The sequence below is a fragment of the Manacus candei genome, unplaced genomic scaffold, assembly GCF_025592945.1.
Source record: "Manacus candei isolate 608988 ecotype Guabito, Panama unplaced genomic scaffold, ASM2559294v1 h1tg000022l, whole genome shotgun sequence".
In the NCBI taxonomy this organism is placed as follows: Eukaryota; Metazoa; Chordata; class Aves; order Passeriformes; family Pipridae; genus Manacus; species Manacus candei.
In genome coordinates, this window is record NW_026138070.1 from 5,241,493 (window position 1) to 5,255,751 (window position 14,259).

Here is a 14,259-nt window from a genome sequence, read left to right on the forward strand (position 1 = left end):
ACATCCATCTCCTGAAATATTTATCTCATCCACTTCTTCCAGCACAGATCAAAAGGAGTGTGAAATGCACCTGTAACCTGCTGGATCATCTGGCACCTCTGGTAACTTTTAGCTGGCAGAGGTGCCAAATCATACTGACATCTCCCAGTCCAGGCTGTAAAGGATCAGACACCAATTATCACAGACAGGCAAAGGGTGACAGGCACCTCATGTTACCTGCAGCACAACAGGAGTGCTCAGCTCTCCTGGGAAGAAACAGCACTGGGACAGAGGCATTAAGAGGGTGGGATATACCCCATATCCTTTGGAGTGGGAAAACATGCAGTTGGTGCCACTACGCCTTTCCCTGCTTGTGCAGGTCAGGGACAGCCAGGAGCTGCTTTTCCCACCCCAAGTGCCATGTTTGGCTGTGTATGGCTCATCTCTGGATTGGGGCACTGGGAACAGGAGGTCCCCAAAGCCAGGGCATCCCTTAGGAAAGATCCAGCTGATATGGGAACGGGCAGACGCCCCACATGCCAGCGCAGAGCCCCTCCTTGGAGCAGCTAATGGCATCAAAAATGCCTTCAACATTATGGTTTCTGGCCAGAAACCCTCCCAGTTCCAGTGAGACCTCCAAGCCAACTTTGCAATCACTGAGACAGACACAAACCACTCAGCCAAGTATTAAATTCAGTGATTTTTGACACAATCCTTTATTATCTGCCAGCGTTGCACCTGGCAGTACTGTACATGGCCAGGAGGGAAATGAGCTGTTCCTGCACCTGCACAGGGGAAGGGAAAACATTCTTTCCTCCAGATCTCTGTGGCGAGGCTAGAAAACACAAAATCTGAACAATTCAAACCGAGCAAGGAGGGCTGAGCTCTGCCCTCCCCCTGGGGAACCTGTCCTGCGTGAGAACTGCCAGGAAGAGCCAGAGCCCCCGAGGCCTGGCAGGGTCCTGAGATGGCAGTGCCAGAGACCCCTTCCCTGCCTGCTGCCCTCCTCCTCTGCCCTTTCCTGCTGTGACAGCCTCCCAGGAAAGCCCAGCACAATGGAAGTGCCTGATTCCTCCAGCTGTTCCCCGTCTCCCACCCGCCCTCTCCCGGCTACTGTTCCCACCTGCCACGGGGAAGGCAGGGAGAGCTTCATGGATTATGGCTGGATAAACAGTAAACCAGAGCATATGGAATGCTTCAGCCCCCCCTGTGCTCCTGCTTGGTGCAGGGAGCAGGTCTGCTGGGCATTTCTGAGGAGGCAGTGCCAGGTGTTCCTGGATGCAGCCCGGGCTGGAGAGCGGGATCAGGGAGCACGGAGGTGATGAGGGTCGATGGACCGAAGGCAGGAGCTGCTGCTGGGCACTGACTTGTGCTCACTGATCTGTTCAGAGGGCCCTGAGGAGCCGTCTGAAGAGAAGCTGAGAGCTTCTGAGGCAGGAGGGTTCTCTGGAACAGGCTGTTAGCGACATGTGACAGCCAAGATGTGTCTCGGAGGGGCAGGCATGGGGACTGAGCCAAACAGAGGAGACACAGCCCATCTCCCTGCATGCTCTGTCCTCCAGGGCTCCAAAAACCAGCCCATCAGCTCCTGCAGTTTTGTATCAACAGACACATAATGCATTGATTTCTCATTCTTTAAAACTCAGTACTCACTCAATGGTTTCCCACACCCACCATGCAGACAGAGGAATGTACACAAAAGTAGTAAATGAAATAGAACTTTATTAGAAGCTTCCAGCATGTTTTATCTGTTCTTCTCCTCCACAAAACTCCTCTTACTGGATATACAGCTGCTATAGTCCATATAGAGCCTGTACATCTCTCTCACTACTTACAGTTACATATCTCACTGCACAATTGCACAGTGTGCTCTCTTATCAGCAACAATACATGGTCTTCAGTCCATCCCTACACACATTAAAATTGCATGGCACTCTGCATTACAAGGAAAGAGCTAAACCTCCCCTCTCTGGTTTCATGAGACAAACATCACAAACATCATTCCTATAAAGCTCACAGGCAGATCCACACTGGTATTCTGGGATGATTTTCCTTAGTACCTTTGTGGATCTGGTCCCTGAGTGCTTAATCTCACATTCATGCTGTTACCAGACTTGGGAGTCAAGAAAAACCCTCATGAATAATGCCCTTGAGTGATGAGGAAGGCACTGGAGACAGGGGAGGAACTGAATTGCTTCCTTTTTATTTCTCACCCCACCTTCCATTCTGGGCCCCCTCGAGCCCTTCCCAGGCCCCCAGGTTACAGACTCAGCCACAGCACCCCCTTAACCCCACATCTCCCCCAGCCAACTTTACCCCTCCAGGGTGGGAGGCAGAAGAGGGAACAAGTCATATATCCAGACCCTTTGTGTGGTTTGGGCAGAGCCAAACACGTACACGTACTTCTTCCTCCTCTCCGACATGCTCCTGTCCTCGTCAGGGCTCTTTCCTGAGACTTCCCTGAGCTCAGGCCCTTTCTCTGCTGCCCCTTTCCATCCTGTGCATCTCCTGCAGAACCCTTCCTGGCTGCCCCTTTCCCTGGCTCTGGCTGTGTGACCCCTGTCCATCCTCTGCCTGTGGGTTTGGGATGTGTCCTTGCAGCGGGTGCTCCTCACCCACGGGGACAGACGTGGCTCTGGCTCAGCAGGGCTGAGGTGGCTGCATGCAACAGAAACCTTATCTCAGCCTCCTGAACTGTTACACTGAGCTGTGACTTCTAGGAGTGAATTCCAAGAGGATGAGTCCTCCTGCAGTGAGCCAAACCAGACATGGGAGCCCTGGGCTCTGCCAGGAGAGCGGCCCCTCCATCCCCCTTTAGCTGCTGCCCAGCCAGCACATGCTTAGCCAAGCCCCATGTTTGGACAGACAGCTCTTCCCAAAGCTCTCTCCACTCTTCCTTCACAGATATCCCAGCTCTTTCATACCAATGAAGCACTTTCCTAGTTTCTTTTGCCCTCACCTCCCTCCACCACCACGTCAGTGCCTTCCTTTGCCACCAGGTGACTTCAGCGGGGAGGAGGGATAAGCAGTGCCCTGGAACAGACACTGGCTGCTCCTAGGGAGTGTCCCAGGAGAGTGCAAGGAAAGACCAGAGCCAGCCCAGGCTGGGCTCCCCTTTTCTCCAGTACAGGTACCGACTGCCTACCGTGCCATCAATTCCTGTCACCGGAACGATCCTGCTTCCTGGGACGTCCTGTCCCGTGTAGGGATGGGTCCAGAGAAGTCTTGGTGCTGGGATCCAGGCTTCTCACACTGTCCAAGAACAAATTCCCAAGTCTCTGCCTCCACCGTGCCCACCTGTCCCCAGGAAGCACCTCCAGTGTGGGCTGAGCCTAAGTCCGGGGTTGTCCTTCTCTGACCTGCCTCCGGAAGTAGCGGATGGCAGAGAGCGTGCCAAAACTTGCCAGGAACACTGGAAAAGAGCCCAACACATTCCCACAGTTAGTCTGGGTGCTTCTTCAAAACCCAAAGATCTTTTTTCCAGACCTGCAGACCACAAGCTGCTTGGCCCACCCTGTTCCGTGGGCCAGAGAGGGGTCACTCCCCTCCCTCCCCCAGTCTCCTCCTGCCTTTGTTTTTCACCCCCTCCACACTGAATTTATTCCCAGTGCATTCCCAGACACCCACAGCCTGGCTGCCCACATCTAGTGCTGTAGTTTGGGCACATGGATCACACCACCATTCCACAGCAAACGGTTTTTTTTTCAGGGAAACACTAAATAGGCTCCCTGTGTGGGGTAGGGATGTGCACTGGTTGGATACACAGGTTCAGGTGGAGATTTAATGGACTGGTTGGATACACAGGTTTAATCCTGGATGTGGAAGACACAGTTGAAAATCTCACCAGGGTTTCAGGACAGTCCCTTCATTTTCTACTCCTGTTTGGACCATGAAGATGCCAGAAAAATACCATTTTGTGGATTATCTGGGGATTTTCTGATTCCAGCCAAAAGCAGAAAATACCCAAAACAAAAAATGTAGAGATACAACAAAACTAATGGGGATTATACACAGAATCAAGCTTTTCTCTGTACTGTCAGCCAATGTTTTTAGCTTGGTTTATAAGAGAGATTAAATTCCCAAGCAAAACTGGGAACCCAAGCCATGCCTTTGGAGTTCCCAGTTTAAATTCAGACTTGATTTTGATTTATGTGTTAGAGGGACAGAAACAGGGAAATTCAGCTGGAACCTAGGATGCCTAAAGAGAACAGCTAGTCCAGGACTAGGTGGAACTGCCTCCCATCTCCTGTCCTCACCAGGGTTATGTGATCCCGAGGGCACGAGGACCCGTATCCCACTTTTCTCACCTCCCTGAGGCCACGTCCACCATCCCATACCCAGAAGACAAGGAGGAGCAGGCCAAAAGCTCCTTGTGATGATGGCACTGAGCAGCCTTAGCTAATGAGCTATTCTCAGCCCAGGGTGTCAGCTTCCTGTGTGACCTTAGTGGGGAACATTCCTCCCCCTGGACAAGCAGCAGGAAGCCTCATTCCCAGCATCTCACCCCATGGAAGGGGCTCTCCAGGGTTGGACCCTGCACTCAGCTGCTCCATCCAGGGTAGGAATGAGGAATGCTGCTCTCACTGCCCCATTCCCTGCTCATCCAGCCACCCACACTCCTGGGGGGGCTCAGCAAATTTGTGATTCCCGAGCTTCCTCTCTTCCCACCACCTATCCCAATGTTGTGGTTGGAGAGCAGAGGATCCAACAGAGCTCCGTTTACCTGCAGGACTCAGTGCACCAGGATAATACTTCAGCTAAGCTGTATTTAGAAAGAAGGTTATATCTTCATAGTACATTTGAAAAAACACATGCACTTGTTCCAGCTGAGATGAGGGAGCCTAAACCTGCACACTCCAGGTCCTGATCCCGCTGCTAGCCAGCACAGATCCTAAAGAAGCCTCTCTTCTCCTGACAAACTGCTCCTGGTCCCTGTCAGCAGCAGGGCCAAGGCTGGGGATAGACTTGTCCTACAGCTCAGCTCCTGTCAGCAGCCACTTGGCGTGGGGAAAGGACAATGTGAGTGAGCAGGAATCAGGGCTGCCACTCCACGAGAGAGGCAAGGCATTAAAAGGACACTTCTCTGGAAAAGCAGGGAAGTGCCTGCACTTTCCCACAGGCAGCAGTGGGTGTATTTGTATCCCCTGCCTTTCTCCCTGCCAAGTCTTCCACAAAGTCATTCCCACCCCTCTCCCGGGTCGGGCACTGTACGTACTGGTCTTCCAGGCATCCGGAGCCTGCAGGTCAGATGTCTTCACTGCCCAGGATGCAAAGGCACAGAACACCAGGCACATGTCTTTGTGGGTCAGCACTCGTGGATCCTCTGCTGTCCCTGCCAGAAGAGGAGCACAAGGTTTGGGTTTTATGCCACAGCCCCTGTCTGTCCCCCCGGGACACGAGTCCCTCGCGCTCCCAGGGAGTCACGTCGTTGTCACGCATTTTCCCTCCCTGGAGACTTTTTTTTCCACTGTTTGTCAAGTCAAACGTGTCTATTTAGGACTCAGTTATGTTTCCTAAGGTGAGGGGCGCATTTTTCACCCCTCTCAGTTTTAGACTTTCTTAAGACCCTGAGGCAAATGTTTGTTAATGCCACCCCAGGGCCTCTGGCTGCCTCACACCTCCCTGTGTATCTTCCCAGAGCAGTGTGGTGGCTGGAAGTGGGTCTGGGGAGTAGATTTAGGAGAAAGTGATTCCTGAGGACCTCTGGGCAAGGGCCCCTTCCTGCCAGACAGTGCCCAAAGGCACACACTGCTCTAGGACAACATCCATTCCCCTGAGAAGCACCAGTGCTCAGCATCTCACTGATCCCACTCCCACCTCCTGCTAAGTCCAGGGATGGGGACATCCCTGAGTGCTCTAAATTTCCTCCCCTGATGGATTTCCAGCCTGGAACTTCATGCTGTAAGAGTAGGTTATTTTTGCTCCCATGTTTATTTGATCAGGCCTTTAATTAAAACTGACTTCCTAATTATCTGTGACCACGGCAAAGGGGCTTTTCTCCTTGCAAACCAACTGGAAGCTCTATTTTGAGGCACCCTTTGGAATGACTCACTCATTGTTTGGGTTTAATATTAACTACGAGGCCCTGTGGCTCCAAGCATCATATAAGCTTTAAGACAAATACACTGGCTGTCCTTGTGGGTCAAACTTCTCTCCCTTTATTCCTGTTTCTCTCACTTGCCTCCAGGAACAGTCAACGTTCAGGTGACCTCTGGAGGGTCTCTGGAGGGTGTTTTTTGAATTCAGAGCATGTTTTTAAAAGTCCCAGGTTCCCTGTCCATGCCTGCTGCAGTGCTGGGAGCCAGCCTGCAGGACCTGGCCAGCAGCACTCGCTTGGCACGGGGACAGTGGGAGCATCCCAAGGGAGAGCCAGCGTGACACAGCATGGGACACATCCCTGCAGGGGATAACATGCTTTACCTCTCAGTGCAAGGGCCATCTCCTCACCTTCTGGCCACACCTGGCCTCTTCCCAGGGGAGCCAGTGGGACGAGGGCGAACTTCTCTGCGGATCCTCTCGGCACCAGAGCCTGGGAGGCTGGGCCTTGGCCACTGTCGGGGTGGATTTGCCTTTGCAGGAGGGACTTCAGAGCCCTCACAGCTCTCTTCACCTCGGAGGCTGGAGCAATTGAGAAAATCCCTCTCCAGCCCATCCTGTTCCTAGGTGTCTCTGGGAAGAAGTGTTCACACACCTCAGGGACTGAGATAATCACAGTGTCCTTGACTGCAGCTGAGCTGGGATCCTCATTTTGCAGCCCAGCGTGATCCAAGCTGCTGAACTTCTTTCTTTTCCTGTCTTTACCTTTGACTTTTTTCCTGTTTCCTTCTGGTTCATTGAAAAAATACTCGTACAGTTCAGGCCAGGATATTTCCCTTTGCAAGGGTGATCTCCGCCCCTCCACTGAGCTCCCCAGTTCTTCTTCCTCTTGGGAATCACAGAAAAAATAGTCATACATCTCAGGCCAGGTCACATCCAGGGTGTTTGACCTTGCAGAAGCCCCATCTGCAAAGCACGGGGGGCTCAGCTTCCTGGGGATCTCAGGGGCAGGTCTCCAGGGGATCTCAGGAGTAGCAACCCTGGGGATCCCAGCTGCAGTATTCCTAGGGATGTCAATAGGAGGAGACCTGGGGATCCCAGATGAAGGCTTCCTGGGAATCTCAGGGGCAGGTTCCCAAGGGATTTCAATTGAAGGAACCATGGGGATCTCTGAGGGCTTCCTGGGGATCTCAGCTGCAGGGAATCCAGGGATCTCAGCTGCAGGAACCACAGGGATCTCAGCTGCAGGAACCCCAGGGATCTTAACTGCAGGGACCCCAGGGATCTCAGCTGCAGGAACCGCAGGGATCTCAGCAGGAACCACAGGGATCTCAGCTGCAGGGAATCCAGGGATCTCAGCTGCAGGAACCACAGGGATCTCAGCTGCAGGAACCCCAGGGATCTCAGCTGCAGAGACTCCAGGGATCTTAACTGCAGGGACTCCAGGGATCTCAGCTGCAGAAACCCCAGGGATCTCAGCTGCAGGGACTCCAGGGATCTCAGCTGCAGGAACTCCAGGGATCTCAGCTGCAGGATCCTTCCAGGCTCCCTCAGCAGCATCCCCTCTGAAAGCTGCCGTGATCTTGGGTTGGAGAGGCTTCCCTGGCATCCCCTGGCACGCCTCTCCTGAAGGAGCCGCGGCTCCGTTGTCAGGGATCACTGGTGCACCGTCACGTACACCCAAGCCACCAGCCTGCCCTGCCTTTGAGGGCTTGGTGGCCTTTGTCTTCCCTGGGGACTGTGCCCCTGGCTCCTTCCCCTTCTGCCTCGGGGGAGCACTCCCAGCTGGATCCCCCTCATCCACGCCAGGGCCGGGCACCGGTGGCTTGCTCTCCGCCGCCTCCTCACTGCTCATCCTCCCCAAAGCCGCCTTGGCCGCCTTCTCCTTCCCTTTGCTCTTCCGAGAGGACATTGGCGAGCCCGGAGGTGCCTTCCCGGGTCCCTGTGTGGGCCCCTGAGCCGCAGCCCCCCCAGGCTCCCTGTCCCCCTCAGCAGTGCTGGTCCCTCGCTGCTTGCGGCTCTTCTTCTGCTGCCCCGGCACCTTGGGCCTCACCACGCTGGGGGACCCGGCTGGGGAGCTCTGCTCAGCCCCTGCCCTCTCCCCTCTCGCCTCCTCCTGCACAGCCCCCGGGGATGGGCTGGGGGGGTCACACGAGGGTCCCCGCAGCTTGGGCTCCGAGTGGGAAGCGCTGGGATGCCTTTTCCTGGCAGGGGGTGCTGGTGAACTACCCCCCGCCAGAGTCCCTGGCTGTGCCACCACCTCACTGCCGTGGGGTTGTCCCCTTCCTGTGTCCCCTCCCTGCTCAGGGGCACTTGGAGTGTTGGGGGTCTCCATGTCCCGGCTGCCTCGGGCCGCTCCTTTCTCCGACGCTGCCGCTTCACCTGCTGCGTCCTGCCCCGGGTTGTCCTGGGCTGTGCCACCAGCCTGGCCGGCCAGGGGGGCTGCAGGGGGGCGAGGGGGCTGCCTCCTCTGTGCGCTGGGCATGGCAGGGCCGGACGGGCAGCCGGGCTGGTCACTCTCACACAGGAACCTGCCGACCGAGCCCAGCTCCGCTTCGTCCTCGCTGCCCGACAGCAGCTCCGGAGGGGAGAGGTGCCCACCGGCCTGCCAGCGCAGGGGGGTGTCTCCGGGCACCCCACGTGGGGCAGAGCTCCCCGTGCCAGGCGCTGGCTCGCTGCCCTGCCCGGCTGGGATCAGCCTGTCGGGGCTGGCGTGGCCGTCCCCTTGCTCAATGTCACTGAGGCACTGCTCCTCGGCCGTGGCCAGCGAGGCCGGGGCGAGGTTGCACTCCTCTGAGGCCAAGAAGAACTCAGCCCATTCCCTGTCGTTCAGCTGGATGCTGTACTCGAAGTTATCCATGCCTGCAGCGGGAAAGCAAAGTGGGGAGGGGGGGAGAGATGGGGGCATGAGGAGGTGGCACTAGTGTTGGCAGACATAGGTGAGGTGTGTGCCCTTAATCCTGTCCCCACGGGTTCCTTCCCTGCCATCTGCATTCATTCATCCTCACTCATCCTCCCATCTTTCCAGCTGAAATTCCAGCTCCTGGCAAACTCAGCAGGATGGGGATGGCTGTGCTGGACCATAACCCAGCCAGCAGTGAGAGAGACCACTGCTACCCCCCTCTGGTCCCTGCTGCCTCTGCTCCCCGAGCACGGCAGCACAGAGGGGTTGAGATTCTCTCCACAGCTGCACAGAAGGTTTGGGATTCTCTCCACAGCAGCACAGTAGCATCACACCTCACACACCCCTTTCCTACTCCTCTTGCCTACGACCCATTTTAAAAACTGTGGGATTTCTGTTCTTGAGCATTCCTGCTGCCACAGCATCATGCAGGAGGGGAGCACGAAGCACACTCCAAACAGGACATTCCAGCAAGCCATGGCAGCTCCTTCCATAGCCGTGGCCCTGGGGAGGGACTTGCAAAAGAGCCCAAAAGAGTGGGGATCCAGCAGCAGAAGCAGCAGAGAGACCACAAAGCTGAATCCTACCTGTACCCCGACCTAAGGTGGGGATGGAGCCATTCAAAGAGCCACGCAGGAAAATCCTCCCAGCACAACATGATGCCGTACCCTTGATGGGGGCAGAGAGCTCGGCTCCAGCACAGATCCATTCAGGGGCTAAAAATAGACCCCCCCTCCCTCCCCAGCGTGTCACTTGAGAGCCGAGCGCGGTGGGTTCAGAGAGGGCAGGCCCATATATAGAAGCTGGTGGGGGACATGTCAGGGCATCAGCCAATGTGTGTCTGTCCCACAGCCACGTTTGGGGACCACTCCTGATGCCCACTGCTGCCTTCTGCCCTCAGCCTGAGATCGCTCCATGGGATGGCCAATGGAGAGGGGGCAAAGGCCTCGGAGCTCACACCTTTCATCACATGAGGGAGTGGGACACCTGGGTGGCAATGACTGTCCTTTTTCCCACACACACCCACCCCTTGCCTCAGTCGTCATTTCCAAGATGACAAAAGCACGCCCCAGGGCATGGTTCACCCTCCGAGAGCACTCCCAGGGCACTTACTGCCAGCCTACTGCAGAGTGACATCAAAAGATCACAGTCAGGTCTTGTGACAAACCTTGCAGGGTGCTTGTGGCAGCCGTCCCACACCGCCCAGGGACACCTGGTCCACGTGCTGGAGGGAGCCTGAACCTGGAGGCTCTGGGTGAGCCTGGCACGAGGGAGTTACTGGCCGAGGGTGGCCTGGCAGGTCAGCAACCAGAGCCAGAAATAGCCCTCGGCTCCCACGAGCCCCGGAGCTGCCTCCCACCACATGCCCTCCCTGTCCCAGGGGCCAGAAATAGCTGCTGCAGGACAGTGGCTGTGAGTGTGAGCCCCAGCCCAGGGGGGCCAGCACTGCCCCAAGGCTCTGGTCACTTCTTCTGCCACCAGGGTGCTGCAGCCCCCACAGCTGGAGATGGCCACTGTTGTAGATGCTGTGGGAGCTGAGAGGGACCCACGTGCTCTGCCTACACTTTGGGGGTCCTGCAGATGCTGCAGAAGCCAAGAGGGACCCACATGCTCTGCACCCACCTTGGGGGGTCCCATAGATGTTGTGGGAGAACCATGAAAGACCCACGTGCTCTGCATCCACTTTGGGGGGCCTGGAGATGCTATAGGAGCCAAGAGGGACCCACATGCTCTGCAACCACCTCGGGGGTCTTGTAGTTGCTCTGGGTGCTGAGAGGGACCCACATGCTCTGCATACACCTCAGGAGTCTTGCAGATGCTTGCGGGAGTCAAGAGGGTCCCACATGCTCTGCATCTGCCTCGGGGGTCCTGTGGGGAACTAAAAGGGACTCACATGCTCTGAACCCCCCTCAGGGGTCCTAGAATGCTGTGGGAACCAAGAGGGACCCACATGCTCTGCATCCACCTCAGGGGTCCTCAGCAGGGCTGGGGTGCTGGCCATGCCAGGACGCACATTCCAGGGAGCCGGGGCCAGCAGCTGGCTCCGGCTGGGAGGAGGGAACCTCCTGCCCTGTCCTGCCAGCCCTGCCAGCCCCGGCCATCCCGCGGGATGGAAGCTCCCCGTCGTGGCTGCCGCCTCACACTGCACAGCCCGGCAGCGAGCCAGGAGGGTCCAGCCCACCAGCAGCTGGAATCAAGGGCTAAATATTGACCAGGACACGCTTCCCTTCTCCCTGCTCCAGGCTGACGCATGCAGGGAGCTTGTCCAGCCGAGAAAATATGGAAGGAAAGAGGTCTGCTGCCTTCCCATCCTATCTCACGTCTGATCTGGCTACACCCTTCTCCCCCTCGCACAACTCGCAGACGCAGAAGGGAAACCAACTGGCTTCCTTTTCTTGGCTGCAGTCGACTTCCTTCCCTTTGAGCCCAGCAGCCAGGGTTAGTCAGAGAAACCTTTAAACTCAGCCTTGCAAACCGCAGCAGAGAACATGAAAGGGGCAGAGGCAGCGAGACGGAACTGGGAGCCAGCAGCGGGCTGGCGGCCCGCGTTATCAGCGTCACATTGCAAACCCAGCCACGCTCCAAACCCCACAGGAACTGCACACACCCCGCCACACGGCCCACCCCGGCCCCCCAGACACAAACAAGTCTCAGCACAGGAGACATCCCGCTATTTATTTAGCTGTCCAGGGCGAAGCCCGCGCGCGCTGTCCTTGGGGGAATGACACATCTGCCGCCGCTTCCCTGCCTTCCTCCGGGGGGGATAAAAGCCCAGCGTGGCCTTCAAGGGCATGGCACCCTGCCCCGAGGGGCACGGTGCTGCCTGCCAAGGACATCCAGCAGTGGCAGCCTGGACAGCCCGGCTCCGATTTCCTTCTGGCACGTGGTGCCTCTCTGGGATACCTGGCTCCGGCTCTCCCGAGGAGGTGATGCCAGATGCTGGGATTGCCACAGGGCTGCTCCAGCACCATCCAGTGGTTGGCACCTGCCGTGGGCAGAGCCAGGAGGGCAGAGCCTCCCAGCAGCTCGTCCCAGCAGCTCGTCCCAGCACCTCCAGGGTTGACGCTGTGGTATTAAGGACATTATATAAATAACTAATGTCAATGTGTGTAATTAGAGATGGGCCTGAAATAAAGCAGCAGATGAGGCCCCTCTCTGTGCCTCATGTCACAGGACACAGCGTGGGAGAAAGAGCCAGGGTCAAGGGCATGGAAAAGGGGTCTAGGGAGGAAAACCAGGAGTGCCGTGGAGGGTGCTTCCTTTGGGATAAAGACCCGTTCTGTGGCTTCAAGCTCCACATTTGTTACTCCAAGTGTAAAGGGATTTTGACTTCTGGGAAAGGAGCTTTCGGAGCTTTATGGAATAATACTCTGAGATAACCAATTTCCTATCCAGGAAACTCCATATGGGAAAATTCCACCTTCATGCAGCTCTTAAAACCAGCACTAAAACATCACGAGTATGGGGGTTTGGCTGAATTCACTGTGAGACAACACAGACAGTGCAGAGAAATGTGGGTTTGATTACGAAGATGTCCTCCCTGCCCTGATCTACACCCATCACATGCTGTGTGTGAGGGGAGGAAGAGAGATGAGTTTGCAGGAAAAGCAATGGAAAAAAAATAAAAACATAATGGAAAACGAAATGTGTCCACAGCTTCAGGAGCAAGACAATGTTGGCCCTTGCTGCTTCCAACTGCCCAGGACAGACTGTGTTTGTGGTTATTTTCTCATGCCTTCTTCCTTTCTGGCTGGATCATCCTTCAGCCTCGGTCACTGATAGTGCCTGGCCTTGTCTGCCTGTCTCTGGTTGGGCTCTGGACTCTGGTCCTCTGCTCTCAGAGCACCAGCCGTTCCATCTTGTGATCTCCCCCTCATCTGATGCATTTGTTCCCTTCCATAAATTCCTGTGAGGTACAAACTGCCACATGGATAGCTCAGTCCTCGGATTAGGGAATTCTGAGCTGCTCAGGTACAGCTCTGACCTTGCACCCTCACCTCCCCCCGAGACAGGGAGGGAGCAGACATGGAATCCAGATCTACCCCAGGGAAAGCCTGGGAGGAGCAGCTCCTCTATGCTGAGGAAGGGGTTAACTCTGTGCTGAAACTCGAAGTGCAAGGAAGCTGTAACCACCAGGCTGGTTTTGCTGGTTTGGGGGCAGGTGAGCAGGAATTATCACCCCCAAACCATAAGACTCTCTGCATTGTTTTTGCCTAAACCCTTTAACTATTTTGGTGGATTTTTTTTTTAATTTTTTTTTTTTTTTTTGCCTGAAACTCGCTCCCCAGGCTCTCTTAAAATTCAAGCCCATGCTTCCCCAGCCGCCAGCAGCAGGCTCACGCAAAGGTCAGCCTCTGCTGACTTGAAACTCAGCCTGCACTCTGCCTGAAACTCTGCCAAAGCTCTTCCAAAAGCTCGTATCCTGGCCAGAGTTTCGGGTTGCTAATCCAAGTCTCGCTGGGTTTCAGATTTCCCTGCAAGCTTTGGCTTTGCTCTACACAAGAATAGCTCCGGGCCAACATCCACGCTGTGCTGGCGGGACCCTTCCAGCCAGGGCAGGGGTGGCAGCCCCGGGGGCAGGGGTAGTGGTTCCAATGCCAGGGAAGCAGGGTAAACAGGGCAGGCAGCTGCCTCAGGGGCACGTGGATGGGCTCAGTATCCGTGATCCTGGATGCACCATCCCTGGGGGACAGGTTCTGCAACGAACTCCCCAGCTCTGCCTCTCTGCAGGGGCTGTGGGACACTGTCCCTTGCCCCAGGGCTGTGCTCAGAACCTGTCAGGAAAAGCTGCAGCCACGGGGCTGCAGAGAAGTTGCCCAGAGAAGTTGTGGCTGTCCCTGGATCCCTGGAAGTGTCCAAGGACAGGTTGGCCGGGGCTTGGAGAAAGCTGGTCCAGTGGAAGGTGTCCCTGCCCATGGCAGGTGGTTGGAACTGGATGAGCTTTAAGGTCCCTTCCAAGCCAAACCATGATTCCATGACTGTAGCTGCTCCCTTGGCAGCAGGTTCTTCACTGCCAGAGCACAGGCAAGACCTAAATCACCACAACACCCACCAGTACAAAGTTACCCCAGCCCCTTGTTTTAACCCAAAGTGCAGCACAGTGGCAGCAGGCCAGTGCATGGTCTGGGTGGCTGTGGTGCTCCCGGCTTGGGGACAGCAGCTGTAAGGCCAGGGGACAGCTGTCATGTCACAGCCACCTCGCTTTTCACATTGCTCACTGGTGTGAGAGACAAGCTCTCTCTGCAAGTCATACCCATGCACAGAGAGCTGTTCTATTGTGGTTTTTTTTACAAGTCCTGAAAAGAAGCTGCTGGGCTGAAGTTCCAACTCACAGGACTCAG

General features: G+C 56.0%; 1 protein-coding gene across 2 annotated transcripts; it reads right to left on the reverse strand.

Moving 5' to 3' along the window:
• Positions 1–1,681: 1,681 nt before the first annotated feature.
• On the reverse strand, positions 1,682–9,870 carry PERM1 (PPARGC1 and ESRR induced regulator, muscle 1). 2 transcript variants are annotated; one of them, XM_051786307.1, is made up of 4 exons: positions 9,505–9,870; positions 6,400–8,877; positions 5,195–5,311; positions 1,682–3,391 (listed from the first exon to the last, which is right to left on the reverse strand). In XM_051786307.1, the coding sequence occupies exons 2-4, from the start codon at positions 8,873–8,875 to the stop codon at positions 3,312–3,314; spliced, it is 2,673 nt and encodes an 890-aa protein (XP_051642267.1). In that variant the 5' UTR covers positions 8,876–8,877; positions 9,505–9,870; the 3' UTR covers positions 1,682–3,311. The 2 variants fall into 2 exon arrangements, with proteins under 2 accessions (XP_051642267.1, XP_051642268.1); XM_051786308.1 differs by having other exon boundaries at positions 6,427–8,877; positions 9,505–9,693.
• Between the last annotated feature and the right edge of the window lie 4,389 nt (positions 9,871–14,259).